This window comes from Macrobrachium rosenbergii, chromosome 30, assembly GCF_040412425.1.
Source record: "Macrobrachium rosenbergii isolate ZJJX-2024 chromosome 30, ASM4041242v1, whole genome shotgun sequence".
Classification (NCBI taxonomy): domain Eukaryota; kingdom Metazoa; phylum Arthropoda; class Malacostraca; order Decapoda; family Palaemonidae; genus Macrobrachium; species Macrobrachium rosenbergii.
Window position 1 is genome coordinate 22,973,229 of NC_089770.1, and position 14,936 is coordinate 22,988,164.

Genomic DNA, 14,936 nt, shown 5'->3' on the forward strand with positions numbered 1-14,936 from the left:
TGTGTGTGTGTGTGTGTGTGTGTGTGTGTGTGTGTAATTGTGCATATCAATCCAACAAATTTTGTAGTTCGCAGATTTTTTATCATAGTTTTAAATATTATATTTATTTGTGTCACAGTATAATTCTGTTTGTATTCTACAGCTACTGTGTTTTCCACACAGGCCTTATGAACGTATTGCAGACGTCATGGGCATGAAGACGACGACAGTGCATTCACTTTTACAGCGAAGCATGGGAACAGCACCACCTGGAACAGACAATTACCCGTCAACGACACATGGTACCCCGACACCCACACCAAGTGCCTTTGATAATTTTGCTATCGGTGCCATTCGCCGCTATGTACACGGTGAATTCGCTAAGAAAAACACATTCACCATTAAAAGTCTGACACAGGGTTTACGTGAAAACGGCATCATCCCAGCTGGAAAATCAGAATCATCAGTGTGGCGATTACTACATGACATGGGGTTCTGCTATAAGACCACACAACGGAAAATGTATGTCAAAAAGGAAACTCTTGAGTGTGCTGGCGCATTCGCACTCTCCGAGCACTTAATGAATATCGGAAGGAGGGGAGAAAGGTGGTATACATCGATGAAACATGGTTCACCACGAGGATGCATCCTAGCAGCGAGTGGGTTGATGCCACACAGTCCATGACAAGTGCCACATACAGTCGGCAGGTCCCTCCCGGAGAAGGGGAGCGTTTTGTGCTTGTTGCTGCAGGCACAGAAGATGGTTTCATTGAGGAATCATTCTTGTGTTTTCCTACAAAAAAACAAAACTGGTGACTACCATGGCGAAATGAATGCCGACCTCTTCGTTCGTTGGCTCACGTCCCAACTTCTTCCATCATTGCCTGAGCCAGCAGTGCTTGTGCTTGATAATGCACCCTACCACAACCAATTGAGCGAAGATAGTCGTTGCCCAAACTCCTCCACCATTAAAGCAGATATCATGAAATGGTTGACGTGCCGCCAGATACCATTCCCTCCAAACTCCACACGCCCTGAGCTGTTGCAAATCTTCAAGCAAAACCGCCCACTACCTGTGTATAATATTGACATCATCATCCGTTCATGGGGACATGAAGTCGCCCGACAACCACCTGCTCATCCTGAGCTCAATGCTATTGAGCAGGTCTGGGGCTTTATGAAAAGACGTGTGCGTTCCTCATTGCAGTAGCGATTCACTCGGGCAGATTTACAGGCCAGAATAGAGGAAGCGAAGGTTAGTGCAACAAGGGAAGTGTGGGACGGTGCAATAAGACGGTCCAGAGCCTTCGAGGAAGCATACTGGTCAAATGATAACATCCAAAGACCTGTAGATCCTATGTATAATCATCACCATAAACAGTGATGATGAGGATGATCTGTTCCTTGACAGTGATGACGATTAGGAATAAATTTTTTTGTGATTTTTGTTCAATTGTTTCCTTTACTTTCCAACTGATGGCGATAATTATTTCACATTAGAGAGAGAGAGAGAGAGAGAGAGAGACAGAGAGAGAAACTTTTATCATGCTTCTCTTATCATTAACATCTTTATCATGATTATCATCTTTATCATGATTATTACAACTGCTATCACTATTACTATTTTTGTCTTAATAGGTATAGATACCAGGGGCACCAGCAGATAAGGTAGCCCAGTTATGAAAAATAACAGTAAAACGAAAGGGAATGCAGATTGGAGATACATTAGATGAAGATAATTCTGCATGGCTGTTCAATGCAATTTATGCTGTCTACACCTTAAAAAAGGAATTAAGCTTGGCTTTAGATATCTGAATCTCTTGTAACTGTATGATGGGTCTTAAGCTGTATTATGAGATTTAATTTTGGTTATCTTTCCAAGTCGTAGCCGTATATCGCACGAAACTTAAGGATTTAAGAAGCCCTCAGGGCAGGTTCATCAAGTTGGATAAAGAAGCTAAAGGCTGCAAACTCCTTATACACCCTGACGAAATACAACAATATCATGAAATGTTAATAAGAATTATAACAAGAATCCAACATATCAATTCTATCAGTTATTAACAAATATAACAGGTTAGAGAAAAGGTAGAGTAAGCGACGCCGGAGAGAATAGGTAAGGGGGTTACTGGAGGGATAGGAGGAGGGTCAAGACAGAGGGAGGGAAGGAGAGGGGAGGGACGGGGGAGTGTAGGCATTCGAATTGCTGTACCTACTTACCCGATTCACTTGGCTTAGGCTTTATTAGGCCAAGAGTAAACACCTTAATTAAAGAGATTTTCCAATGCATTATAGTATCAAAAATTAGGGGAAGGTCTCAAGAGTGTTTTGTCAAAGTACCATTCTGATCAAGTAATTAGTATGGGAGATATTAAAGAAAAACACACTATTTTTTGCCAGAAATGCATAGTAGGCATGTGTAAGTATAACCTACACTCAGGTATAGCCTAAGAAAGCTGTATTCTGGAAAAGGGATTTAGGTCAGCTGTGAGCAACAAGGTAAGATGCAACATAAAGAACAACTGGCTTAGCCTAGATTGAATTTAGGAGGAATTCATATAAACTAGACTTAAGAGAATCTAATATAGGCTAGCCTACATCAAAGGACTCCCAGTGTAGCCTAAGGCAATTCCCGGTGTAGCCTACATCAAATGATTCCCAGTGTAGCCTAAGGCAATTCCTCATGTAGCCTACATCAAAGGACTCCCAATGTAGCCTAAGGCAATTCCCAGTGTAGCCTAAGGCAATTCCCAGTGTAGCCTACATTAAAGGACTCCCAGTGTAGCCTACATCAAAGGACTCCCAGTGTAGCCTAAGGCAATTCCCAGTGTAGCGTACATAAAAGGACTCCCAGTGTAGCCTACATCAAATGACTCCCAGTGTAGCCTACATCAAACGACTCCCAGTGTAGCCTAATTCCCAGTGTAGCCTAAGGCAATTCCCAGTGTAGCCTACATCAAAGGACTCCCAGTGTAGCCTATATCAACTCAACTCTTGGAAGATGACGATAAACATCAGCAAACTTGAACCATGTTTACCTAAGCCTCCATATATTACAGTTACCATTGACAGTAGTCAAAGGTAAGGGCAATCCATATTGGGCCTAGATTGGTTATGGTGTATAAAATTAGACTTGCCTAGCATTCTAAGGGTTACAGGTACAAAAGAGGAGCCTGCAGAAGGAATTTCAATAACTAACCTAACCTAACCTCATTGCATAACTATGTTTCGATGATCATATACACATTGTGCAAATATTAAAAGACGATCTTTCCTCTTCCACAGGTAAGCATTGAGTACATTTTAATGCAACAGCATACTGTACGCCACAATGCCCTACCGTTGTGTGGTTCCCAACTGCAAGGGGAATTATAAAACCAGGCTGACAGTTAGTGTATTTTCATTCCCTAAAGATGCCCGCCTATCTTCAAAATGGTTTCGCGCAATCAAGAGGGATAATTACGCTCCAACAAATTACAGCAGAGTGAGTATCATATATCATACCTTTTTTAGTGGTTTAAATGTTGGGGAAGTTCACTGGATTTCGAGGGAGAGAATTTCATTGTAATCTGCTCCTTTAATTGTCATCACTATAAACACTGTATGAATATAATTGTGTTGTTATAACACTTGCAGCTGGACACTAGTTGAAATTTTGCAAATCTTTTATCAGGTTTCCAGTCTGCATTTTGTACCCGAGGACATTAGGTGGGAAACTTCGTATTATGATGAAAAAACGGGGACGACTCTTCAAGCAAAGCTGGCAGTATTGTAGCTCCATGAAGGGGCCATTCCATCCCAGTTTCCTAATTGTCCTACGCACTTATCTACTTCATCATATCAAAGAGAGCCACCGGATTTGAAGAAAGGCTGGAGAGAAGAGTCAGCAATGCAGGCTGCATTAGTAGCAAGCTTAGAAGATATTTCATATAGAGAAGCACGAGAATTTAATTCTGTCACAGAACTATTGGAAAAGTTTCAATTTCTTGACAGACAGTATTGGACAGTAGTACAACAAGATGAATATCTCTTAATTTGTCGTGTTGTACAATCCCCTTGTCCTAGAATAATAGTGTCATTAATGATTAAGGCTAACTGCGCAGTACATGCATTTGTTCATGACGTTGAAGTACGTCGCTTAGGAGATTTCAACATTCCTACAGAGGCTCATGATACGAATATCACTGAGCAGGTATTGGATAACTTGCAGACAGCCAACATTGCTGAATGTACTTCTAAAACCTGCAGTAGTATTGCTGTTATAAAATTAGTTATTTCATTTTTGGCAATAATTTTAGATGATCAGTCATTTAAACACTTGCCCGTGCTGAAATTCGTATTTGAACAACTGCAGTTAATGACTCTGAATAAATTTTATTATTCATCAGAGCTGGTAATATTGTCTTCTTTGTTATATAATTGTTCCCCACAAAGTTACAGACTCTTGAGAGATAAGCGATTCCTAATATTGCCTAGTTACTATACCATCAGGAGAGTTTGTGTTTCCAAACAGTTCAGCCCAGCATCAGAACAAAATTATTCAAATTTTCTGATGTGCATCAAGAATAAATGTAGATCGTTACTATCCAGTGACAAAACAGTGATACTGATGGTGGATGAAATTCACTTGAAACCATATTTTGACTAAAAAGGGGGAAATATTGTCGGTTCAGCCTTTGACAGTAGTGAAGCTGCAACAAGTGCTTTCGTTTTTATGTTGAACAGTGTAAAGTCCAAATTCAAAGTAGTAGTACATATCATTCCCACTAAATGCATGAAAGCTGATGTTCTGCACTGCACACTGAAGAAGGTAATTATAGGCTTAGAAAAAATAGGTTTCACCATGTTTTGTGTTGTAATAGACAACAATGCTATCAATGGGAAAGCAATGTCTTATTTTGCCAGTCCTCCACAACTGTCTATAGTGTATCCCCACCCATTTCAGAGTAACAGGCCCCTTTTTTTCGTTTATGATTCAGTACACTTGTTGAAATGTATCAGAAATAATTGGCTTGGTCAAAAAGATGTAAATAAAACAATGAAGTTCCCTCGGTTCTCCTTTGATGAAAGTAATATTTTAGAAAATGAAATTCTTTATGCACCATTCAGTTCTTTGAAAAAAATTCATGTGATAGAAGATGGTTTACTTCTGAAACATTCTTATAAACTGTCATTAAAAGCGTTATCCGCCTCCACCTTTGAGAAACAAACTGTTCACTTAGTTTTACAAATATTCAATGAGTATTTCATTCAAGCTTTATTAACTCTTGGAAAAAATCACTGTGTGCCTTTTTATTCAGAAGTTGCAGAATATATCAACATTTTTTACATCTGGTGGACAATAATGAATGTAAAATCCCCATATAAAGGTCAGAGGTTAAATAATAAATATGCTACTCCAATAAGTAATAACGCTCATGACATAAAATGTCCATTTCTCAACTATTTCTACGAATGGCTACAAAAGTGGGATGGCGTAAAAGAATTTGGTGGAAACATTCACAGCACTGAAATATACAACTTGTGCAATATTAGAAATAACGGAATACTGTATATCTGAATTGAAAATGAGTTATGTGTTGACAGGAAAATTTCAAACAGATAATCTAGAGGCAAGGTTTGGTCAATATCGTCAACTAGCAGGTGGTCAGTACAATATTTCCGTACGTCAAGTGTTTGAATGTGAAAAGAAGCTTAGGATGATGCCTGTGTTAAAGCAAGAATTACCTTTCCACAATAAAAATGTAAGGCTGAGAAGTTTTAATAATTTGAAATGGAACGAATTAGAGAGTACCAGTTATAGACAGGAGTTTTGTATATAGGATATATCTTTGAAAGTAACACAAAGTGATACTGATTATTGCAATGGTTTTCTATAATAATTTATTTGGCAGGCTATTGTTGTTACGTACTTTTCAAAAAAGAAAAATGCATCGCTTGTAAAGATTTGATAACATGTCCAGATAATGAGAATTTATCAGAGAACCACAATTACCTTGTTGGTATCAGTAAGGGTTCGTTATTATGCCCAAATGATATTACAGCAAATATGGTAAGGTATAGTTATATCATCATTAATAAATTAACACAAACACCTAAATTCAAAACATCAAGTAGTCAGAGAAATTTGGCATCGACGGTGATATATAATGCTCTTGCTGATGACGAAGCCTTATTTCAAAATGATTTTTGCGATGAAGGTCATAGTACAGAAAAGATAGCAAAATTAATAATATAGGCGTCCACTAACGTTTTATTGAATAATTATTGTTCGGAAGAAAATAACTCCATTGTTGCCAACAAAAACTTCACTAAAAAGAGAAAGTTAGAAACCTTAACTACGAAATATTGCTAACTGTAAATGATTATAAAGTTATTTCATTCACATATATTAGAATAAACCATTTTTTGTGATGTATGTACAGTAAACTAATGCCGTCTTGTAATTTGACGTTAACACTATTTATGTATAAATATTTTTGTAATGTAACGATAAAGATGTTGGTACTTCATTATATACTATATTGTAACTGTAAATAAATTCTTTTGGTTCAGTATTTTATATTAACCTCATAACCTGTGTTTCGAATTAGCATTATTTTGTGTACACAAATTACTGTAGAAGAGAAAAATAAGGAAAATTAACTTATTACCAAGACTGGTAAACAACAAAGTTCTATTTTAGTGACGTTTTGTTTACATTTCTTTCGTCTGGTATGGTAGTCAGTGCTAGCGACTCGCTCGGACTACCGTTGCCTACGTCACAAAACATCGAACAGGCCTTGTCTCTCGGTGGTCTCGGTATTACTCCGCCGATAGTGACGTCACAGGCGTTCAGCACTTGTCATGATGGTTTTACCATATATTTTTCCTAAGGGAATACAAAAGTATTTTTATGTAATGGTGAGTATTGCCAAAATAACAAAATCTTGAAGATACTGATTTTATACATTTATTGGTATGATAATTCCAATAATTATTGATTTTATTTATGTACCAACTAACTTAGATGAGCTGATAGTGTTATTTAATTTAATAAATTGGTGGTCACCTTATACAGCGAACATACCTCTAAACTTATATTTTTACATGAAAAATAGAGGGGGGGGGTCTTAAACTCCGAGTTGCCTTACACACCGCCGGCATATGCGATATATATAAACAAAGGCTTATACATACATACTAAACCAAAATACTGTGACCATACTGGTTATACAGTTGGGGGCTATAACATGAAATTAGGAGAGAAAAACAAATCAGAATAGCAATAAAACTAGAATTGAAAAGTGACTGGTAACAAGCTTCATGTATACAATCACAATATTTGTACTTTATCACAATATTTGCAATTTTCTATATTCTTGTTTATCATCACAACGCATGATCATGTATCTTTTAATGAAGGATCGAATAATCATAGAGGAAGTGGATTATTAGCCAAATGTTTCTTGTTCTTATAACCTAAATGATGGACCTTCTTAAAAATACAATCACAGTACTGGGAAAAGAAGTTGCAGATTTCAGAAGTCCGCTGGCAGAGGAGATTGTAAACTACTATTCTAGACTGCCTCTCCAGCTTGCAACCTCGATGCTGTATCTACGTAAGAAGGTTAAAATTGAAAACGCAGGGTTCCTCAAGGAATTTCAAATTCTGATCGTAGTTGGACTGAAAGCGTGACCAATTAGAATACTGCACTTTTGGAGATCGGATCGTCAACTCGGTATCTCCAAACTAAAAGTAAGCTGATGTAAATGACTGGGAATACAGGCAAAACTGGAAAGTGCCAGAGTCAGCTCTCAGAAAATTTGGAACTAATACTATTATATCGATTAGTTAGAGGGTTCCACAAGGTTGCTTTTGGAAGGGATCAAAATTCTGCATGCAATGCATTTCTCCAATTAACAATTCCTTGATTAGTCTTAAAAGAAGAATCAAAATGTCAGTATATCCTAGTACTGCACTGGAAATGGCATCCTCAGCACAGTATCTGTATACTACAAGGAGAAGTTTGTAAGGTACTGGGAATACACGCAATATTGAGCAATGCCAACATCTGCTCTCAAAAGTCTGGAACTGATAAAATCCCCTGTTTCTCGGGTTCAGAGAATCACACAGAGGTTTCAAAAGGTTGCTTGTGAAAGGAATTAAGATTTTCAACACTACACATTTCTCGAGCTAACAATTCCTAAATTATTCAGTTAGAAAAAAAAAAAAGTGAAAATGACACAATAATTCCAAAGAAAACTAAGAGAATATCTTAGAAATTTCGACGTTGCAATCATATTACTCAGCATTCACGGACAACAACAAAAAATAATAATAGTAATAAACTAACAATTCATACCGACACATGCCACTGAGACCACTGGGAGTTTTCATAAATTATCCAATTACCACATTAACGCACATCCTAACTATCTGCACATCAAAAACAATATACGCGAGTATATTTAGGCACCCGTGTCAGATCAAAGGAAGGGTTTCATGTTAATAATGTGGACACAATTATTAATATATTCTGAATATCTGAATCTCTCTCTCTCTCTCTCTCTTCTCTCTCTCTCTCTCTCTCTCTCTCTCTCTCTTATATATATATATATATATATATATATATATATATATATATATATATATATATATATATATATATATATATATATATATATATATATATTGAAACTATAATAATAAATGCCAAAAACCTAAAGGTAAGCTGTGGATGAGATATGTGGATGATATCCTAACATATTTGGGATGATAAATGGGGAAAATTCAACGATTTTCTTTCAAAATTAAATGCATTAGTGCCCAGAATCAAATTCAAATTTGAATGGGAAACAAACAACAAAATTCCTTTCCTTGATGTTTTAATAATTAGACACACGACAGAATACAAATTTACAGTACAGAGAAAACCCACATTTTCACTTTCATATATTCACTATTTTAGTTATCATGATAATTCTATCAAAATTGGAGTAGCCAGCAATTTGTTCTTAAGAGCCTTACGGATTTGCTCCCAGGAATTCCTAGAAAAGGAATTTGAACTAATCAGAAAGCAGCTGTCACCGTTCAAGTACCACGATCATATAACTGAGAAAGCTATCCATATTAAAGCAAACACCATTTTCTACCTACCCCCTTAAAACATGACCAGAGAGACGTCCAGCAATAAAATCAAAATCCCAAACCTGGACAGGATTAAGACGTAGACACAGACACTTGGAAATTCTAACCGTTTTGTTTTTACCTACCCAAATACCCAAGCCAAATCCCTAATTAACGTCCAACAAAAGCTAGTCCCAAAAGACACAGGGGTATAAAAAGTCCTTTGCCTTAACTGTGAACAATCCTACATTGGATTTACAGGTAAATCACTCTCCCCAAAAACTAATACAACACAAACGTACAAGTAAGATATGGCCAACAGAGCTCAGTTATTTCTAACCACATAAATAATCATAATCATAGAATAAACTGGAATATGTCACGTATAATTTATAGCAGCAATTGTCGGTTCAACGGCCAGAAAATAGAATCAGCGCTGATTAAACAAAGAAACTCTATGAACCTCTCAAAAGGAGCCCGAGATTCAGATCTGACTGATAAAATCTTCCTCCAACCAGCTTTTAAGAAGACTAAGAAGAAGCTGTCAACAAGAGACAGGTAGCGGCCAACTTCCGGAACTTTCATTGAACTGTATATATAGCACTATTCTCTACTTCCTAATCCATTACTGTCAGTTCAGGAAGACAGTTGTCTTCGAAATATAACGCTATAATTTCTACCCTTTTGGTCTTCATGTATGGGCTCCTTTTATTAGATACATACATACATACATACATACATACATATATATATATATATATATATATATATATATATATATATATATATATATATATATATATGTAGAATCTACTGGTCACTTTTACCAGACACACATGTAATTCTAATAGCCACAATGCCTCTTAACTTCTCGAAATCTTCATGAAGATTTCGAGAAGTTAAGAGGGCATTGTAATATTAGAAATATATATATATATATATATATATATATATATATATATATATATATATATATATATATATATAATGTATAACTAAGATATAGTTTATATATATAATATATATATATATATTATATATATCTATATTCTGTAGATATAACTATATATATATATAACTATATATATTTATATATATATATATATATATGTATGTATATATATATATATATAACTATATATATATATATATATGTATATATATATATATATATATATATATATATATATATATATATATATATATATATATATATATATCGTGCCCAGTCGTTTGAGCGAAGTCATTTTGAGCGATGTCGTTTAGAGCGATGTCATTTTGGGAGAAGTATCAAATAAGTCATATTGAGCGATACCAATTGAGCGATGTCAGATTGATCGAACTAGCACTGTTAAATATATCATAAATTGAGCGATACAAAGTTGAAAATAATAAATAATAGAATTTTTCATTCGTCTTTTTTATTAACAAGTATCTAATAACCATTTACAAAGATTACATGAAAATATAATATTTCGATAAATAAAATATAAGGTCGTTTTTTATTACATTTTTTCTCAAATAACACTTTTATTAAAATATATCAAATAACTGAGATATAAGGTGATTTTTATTAAAATATTTCAAATAACAAATACTTATTTTTTTGATAATTAAAACTAAGGGATATATAATCCATGGAGAAAATACTGTATATACATTCTGGAAGCTTTCAATCAAAATGTAATATTGTAGGAAAGGTGTCTCAGAAAAGTAGTAATATCTAAGGTATCTCTAGAATCAATTATGCTTTTAATTCTTTTTTCCATCGCATCATATTTTGTTTTCTTACGTCTCGGTTCTCCGGAAATTATTCCAAAATATTTAGTTCTTTGTAGGCTCTCTTCCCTTCTTAAAGCCTCTATTAAGAGCCAAACTGTCGGGTAACAGCAAGACAGACTGCCTTGAAAAGCACTGTGCCACCCCTCCACAGAATTATTTGTACGCGGGAGATCCGACTGAACTCTGTTATAGACATTCCACCAAGGTAACGGGAATTTAGGCCTTCTTCTACGGTTGTTTGTCAATGGGCGCCCAAGATAGTTATCTTCGAAATATCAAAAACATCGTCAAGGCATTCATCGTAATTTTCCATATTTCGTATGGCTTCAAAGCCTCTTATGACATCACATGTAGGGAGGAAGGCTGTGCAAGTCATCATTTTAATTAGCGTTCTAATATTTTCTTCACTGACATATTTTTCTCTCAATCCCAAGTTGTTAACCTTTTTCCATACACTCTGTCCTAGATGGAAGAAACATCTTGCTATGCTAGAACTTGGGAATACCGATGTTATAGCATTTTTGTAGCAATTTCAAAGTCTATCATAACGGTGATAGGATCAAGAGAAGGCTCGATGGATTTCAATTCGTTAAATACTACCCTGTAACTTTCTTCGCATTTATTAGTGAGTAAAGCATATATGCAAGGTATTATACTTTCTTTTATCAATGCATGAATCGTAAAAATCTTTGCCGCAACTTCATCTGGTAGACCAGCAATAGCGTCCTGGAGTATGCGTCTTGGTGGATCATGTGACGCTTCAGCAGCTTTGCAGATTTTTCCTTTAACTATTTCCTCACTGACTTTAACAGGTTGGGGTGTATGCGAGTGTTCTCCTCTCTCTCTCTGCAATTTCTGTCTCTTTCATACTCCAACGTGGTGCTCAACCGCCCTTTGCAGCCTTTCACTTCACACCGCCAAGAAATCGTCGTTTGTATAGCTTTATCCTTCCGATAAATAAATCCATTATAAGCAATTTTGTTTTTACCACGACTAGAAACTAGAATCTCCATGATGGGTTGAACTGAATCATAAACTGTGTTGAATTTCCAGAATAAGAAAATAAAAAAATAAATAAACCATTTGTTCCTAATAATGTAAAAACGACTTAACAGCCATTAAGCTGAATAACCGTTTGTTCCTAGTAACGTAAAAACATCATCGAAGTATTCGCTTAAAATAAACCTTCGCTCAAAATACCATTCGCTCTTATTGTATCGTTCAAAACCGTTTCGCCCAATATGACATCGCTCAAAACGACATCGCTCAAAATGACGTCGCTCTAAAGGTAGGGAACCATATATATATATATATATATAGCATCTACTGGTCACTTTTTACCAGATACATGTCATTGTAATAGCCACAATGCCTTCTTAACTTCTCGAGTTTTCGCACTTTTTGGATATGCTTGTCACTGCAAAGCCTTAGATCCTAGTCCTCGTTGTGATTACGGGATGCGGGTTGTTTCCTGCTACCGGACATCGTAATAGCTTCATATCTTCAACTTGGATCCAAGGCTTTGTAGTAACAAGCGCATCCAAAAAGCGCGAAGAATTCGAGAAGATAAGTGGGCATTGTGGCTATTACAATTTTATATATACATATAAATATCTATAGTATATATATAGAGTATATGTATATATATATTATATATACATATATATATATACTGTATATATATATATATATATATATATATATATATATATATTACAAATATGCTTAAACATTACAAATAATTAATAAAATTAAAAAAATAGTTAACCCTAACTTGACTATGGCATGATTTGAGCAACAGATGACAGTGCAATTACACTGTCATTAAGATGATGTCATTCAAAATAAACTTTGGAACTACAGTTGCCAAATTACTTGGTTAATTACATTTGATAATGATTCTCCTCTGAAACGCAATCCCTGCCAACCCAGTATAGACCGGAAAAGGATATTCATGGCTCTCTCTCTCTCTCTCTTAATTAACCTAATCCGAATTCTCTGACATTATCCAATTCTGCATGATGTATTTACCTCGTCATTATCACATTCACTCTCTATCCTCTTTGGAAGCTCTTTATTATATCAGAGAGGAACATGCATTACAGAATTATACACACTCCCGGCTGTTTGCCATCTACGGGACATCCATAATACACCTGACTCTAGAACTCCCACAGCTTCCCCTTCTCCTGATTGGTCAACGGCCACTGCAACGTTCCCTCCTCTTCCCCAGATTTTGATTGGTTGCCACCTTTCTACTTGTAGTTTAGATTTGTGTAAAAAAAATACTTCCACTGAATCTCTGTACCAATGAGGATAGGAGTGGAAACGTCCAGAGCACTGCATAAATTCAAATCACCTTTCAATTGGAGAACTTTGTTTTACATTCCCTAAGAAAGAAAGAAATACCAGACATAAGACTAAGAAAACTAATAAGGAAATAATAGACTGCAAAGGAGTTGTCAATATATATATATTATATATATATATATATATATATATATATATATATATATATATATATATATATATATATATATATATATATATATATATATATATATATTTATATATATATATATATATATATATATATATATATATATATATATATAGATATATATATATAGATATATATATCTATATATATATATAGATATATATATATATATATATATATATATATATATATATATATATATATATATATATATATATATATATATATATACACGATGCAGATTTTCAGGAAAGGCGATTTGATATGATTGCATTTATTCTAAAGCCGACGTTCCACATCGCATGATGTATTCTCAAGACTGAAAGCGGTAAAAATAATAAATAATTGTATACATTTTGTCAGTAGTAAAATAAAACGTGTGAAAAATTTACAAGTATATAACAAAAACGATGACACCATGAAAACACAGGACACCTACCCATATTGGTGGTAAAAGTTGGAATAAAAACAGGTAAATTAAAGTTATAAGGAAATGTACAAACAGGCAATAAACAACCGTGTTGATGAAGACTGGCTGATAAGTGTAGGAACCAACACAATGAAATCACGTTCTTAACCAATTACTTCAAAAATAACTGCTTTCCACTCGTCATATTTTATAGATTTCTCAATAAACTGCTTAAACTCAAGATAAATGATCCACCTGTAATACATACGGCTCCCAAACTACATCTGTATGCAAAATTCCCCTTCTTGCATGAAAATGAATTTAGAAGAAAATGTCTTGGTTTCCTTCAAAAAGAATTACCAGCATTAAGCTTAAAAGATTCCGAAGAACCCACGAACCATCAGATCCTTATACAAGTTTAAGGATAGAGTGAGTCCCCTGCTTGCATCTAAGGTATTTAATAATACACCTGTCCCAGATGTAGTCTGGGCACACATATCGGATACACCATGATACTACTAAGGGTTCGAATCTGCTCTCATTAGGGGGAGAGCTACAGAACTGGAAGTAGATTGTCTAGTCCTGACCACTCCAATATAAGAACTCATGTAAAGATTTGTAAAACGAATTTGATGTTAAAGATTTTAAAGTTTTAGGACAAGTACAGAATGAGGAGGAATTAATGATCTTTGAATCTATAATGATTAAACCGGTTTTCCTACACTTACCAACCAGTCTCCATCAACATGGTTGTTTATTGCCTAATGTTTATTAAAGTATTTCCTTCTCCCTATTATTTACATCTGTTTTTAGTCAAACTTTTGCCACCTGTGTTTTCATTGTGTCATTGTTTTTATATATTTGTAAATTTGTACCCTTTTTATCTGAATAAGGACAATATATATATATATATATTGTCAGTATGTGTTAAATTTAAAGTAAATTAATTTGTTTTGAATAAGTCACTTTGGCAGTAATTATTTATTTTTTTTGGAACATAATGACCCTGTTTCCTCCTCCCCGACATTTCTGACTTGTTGTATAGTTTTAATTACAATGAGCTTGTTTTATTTTCACGTGTGGTGTTGGCTTCTCATCTGGAGCTGTATTCGGCGCTGTCTCGCCAGGACTGAGTCAGTCGTTTCTGGACCATTAAC

At 34.8% G+C, this 14,936-nt stretch overlaps 1 protein-coding gene across 1 annotated transcript in view; it reads left to right on the top strand.

The window, feature by feature from the left end:
- The first annotated feature begins 808 nt into the window (after positions 1 to 808).
- The window catches only part of LOC136854838 (uncharacterized), a 21,729-nt gene continuing 7,601 nt past the window's right edge, over positions 809 to 14,936 (top strand). The window contains exon 1 of the mRNA XM_067131373.1: positions 809 to 1,144. Coding sequence (XP_066987474.1) covers positions 809 to 1,144 — 336 coding nt within the window. The remainder of the gene's footprint in view (positions 1,145 to 14,936) is intronic.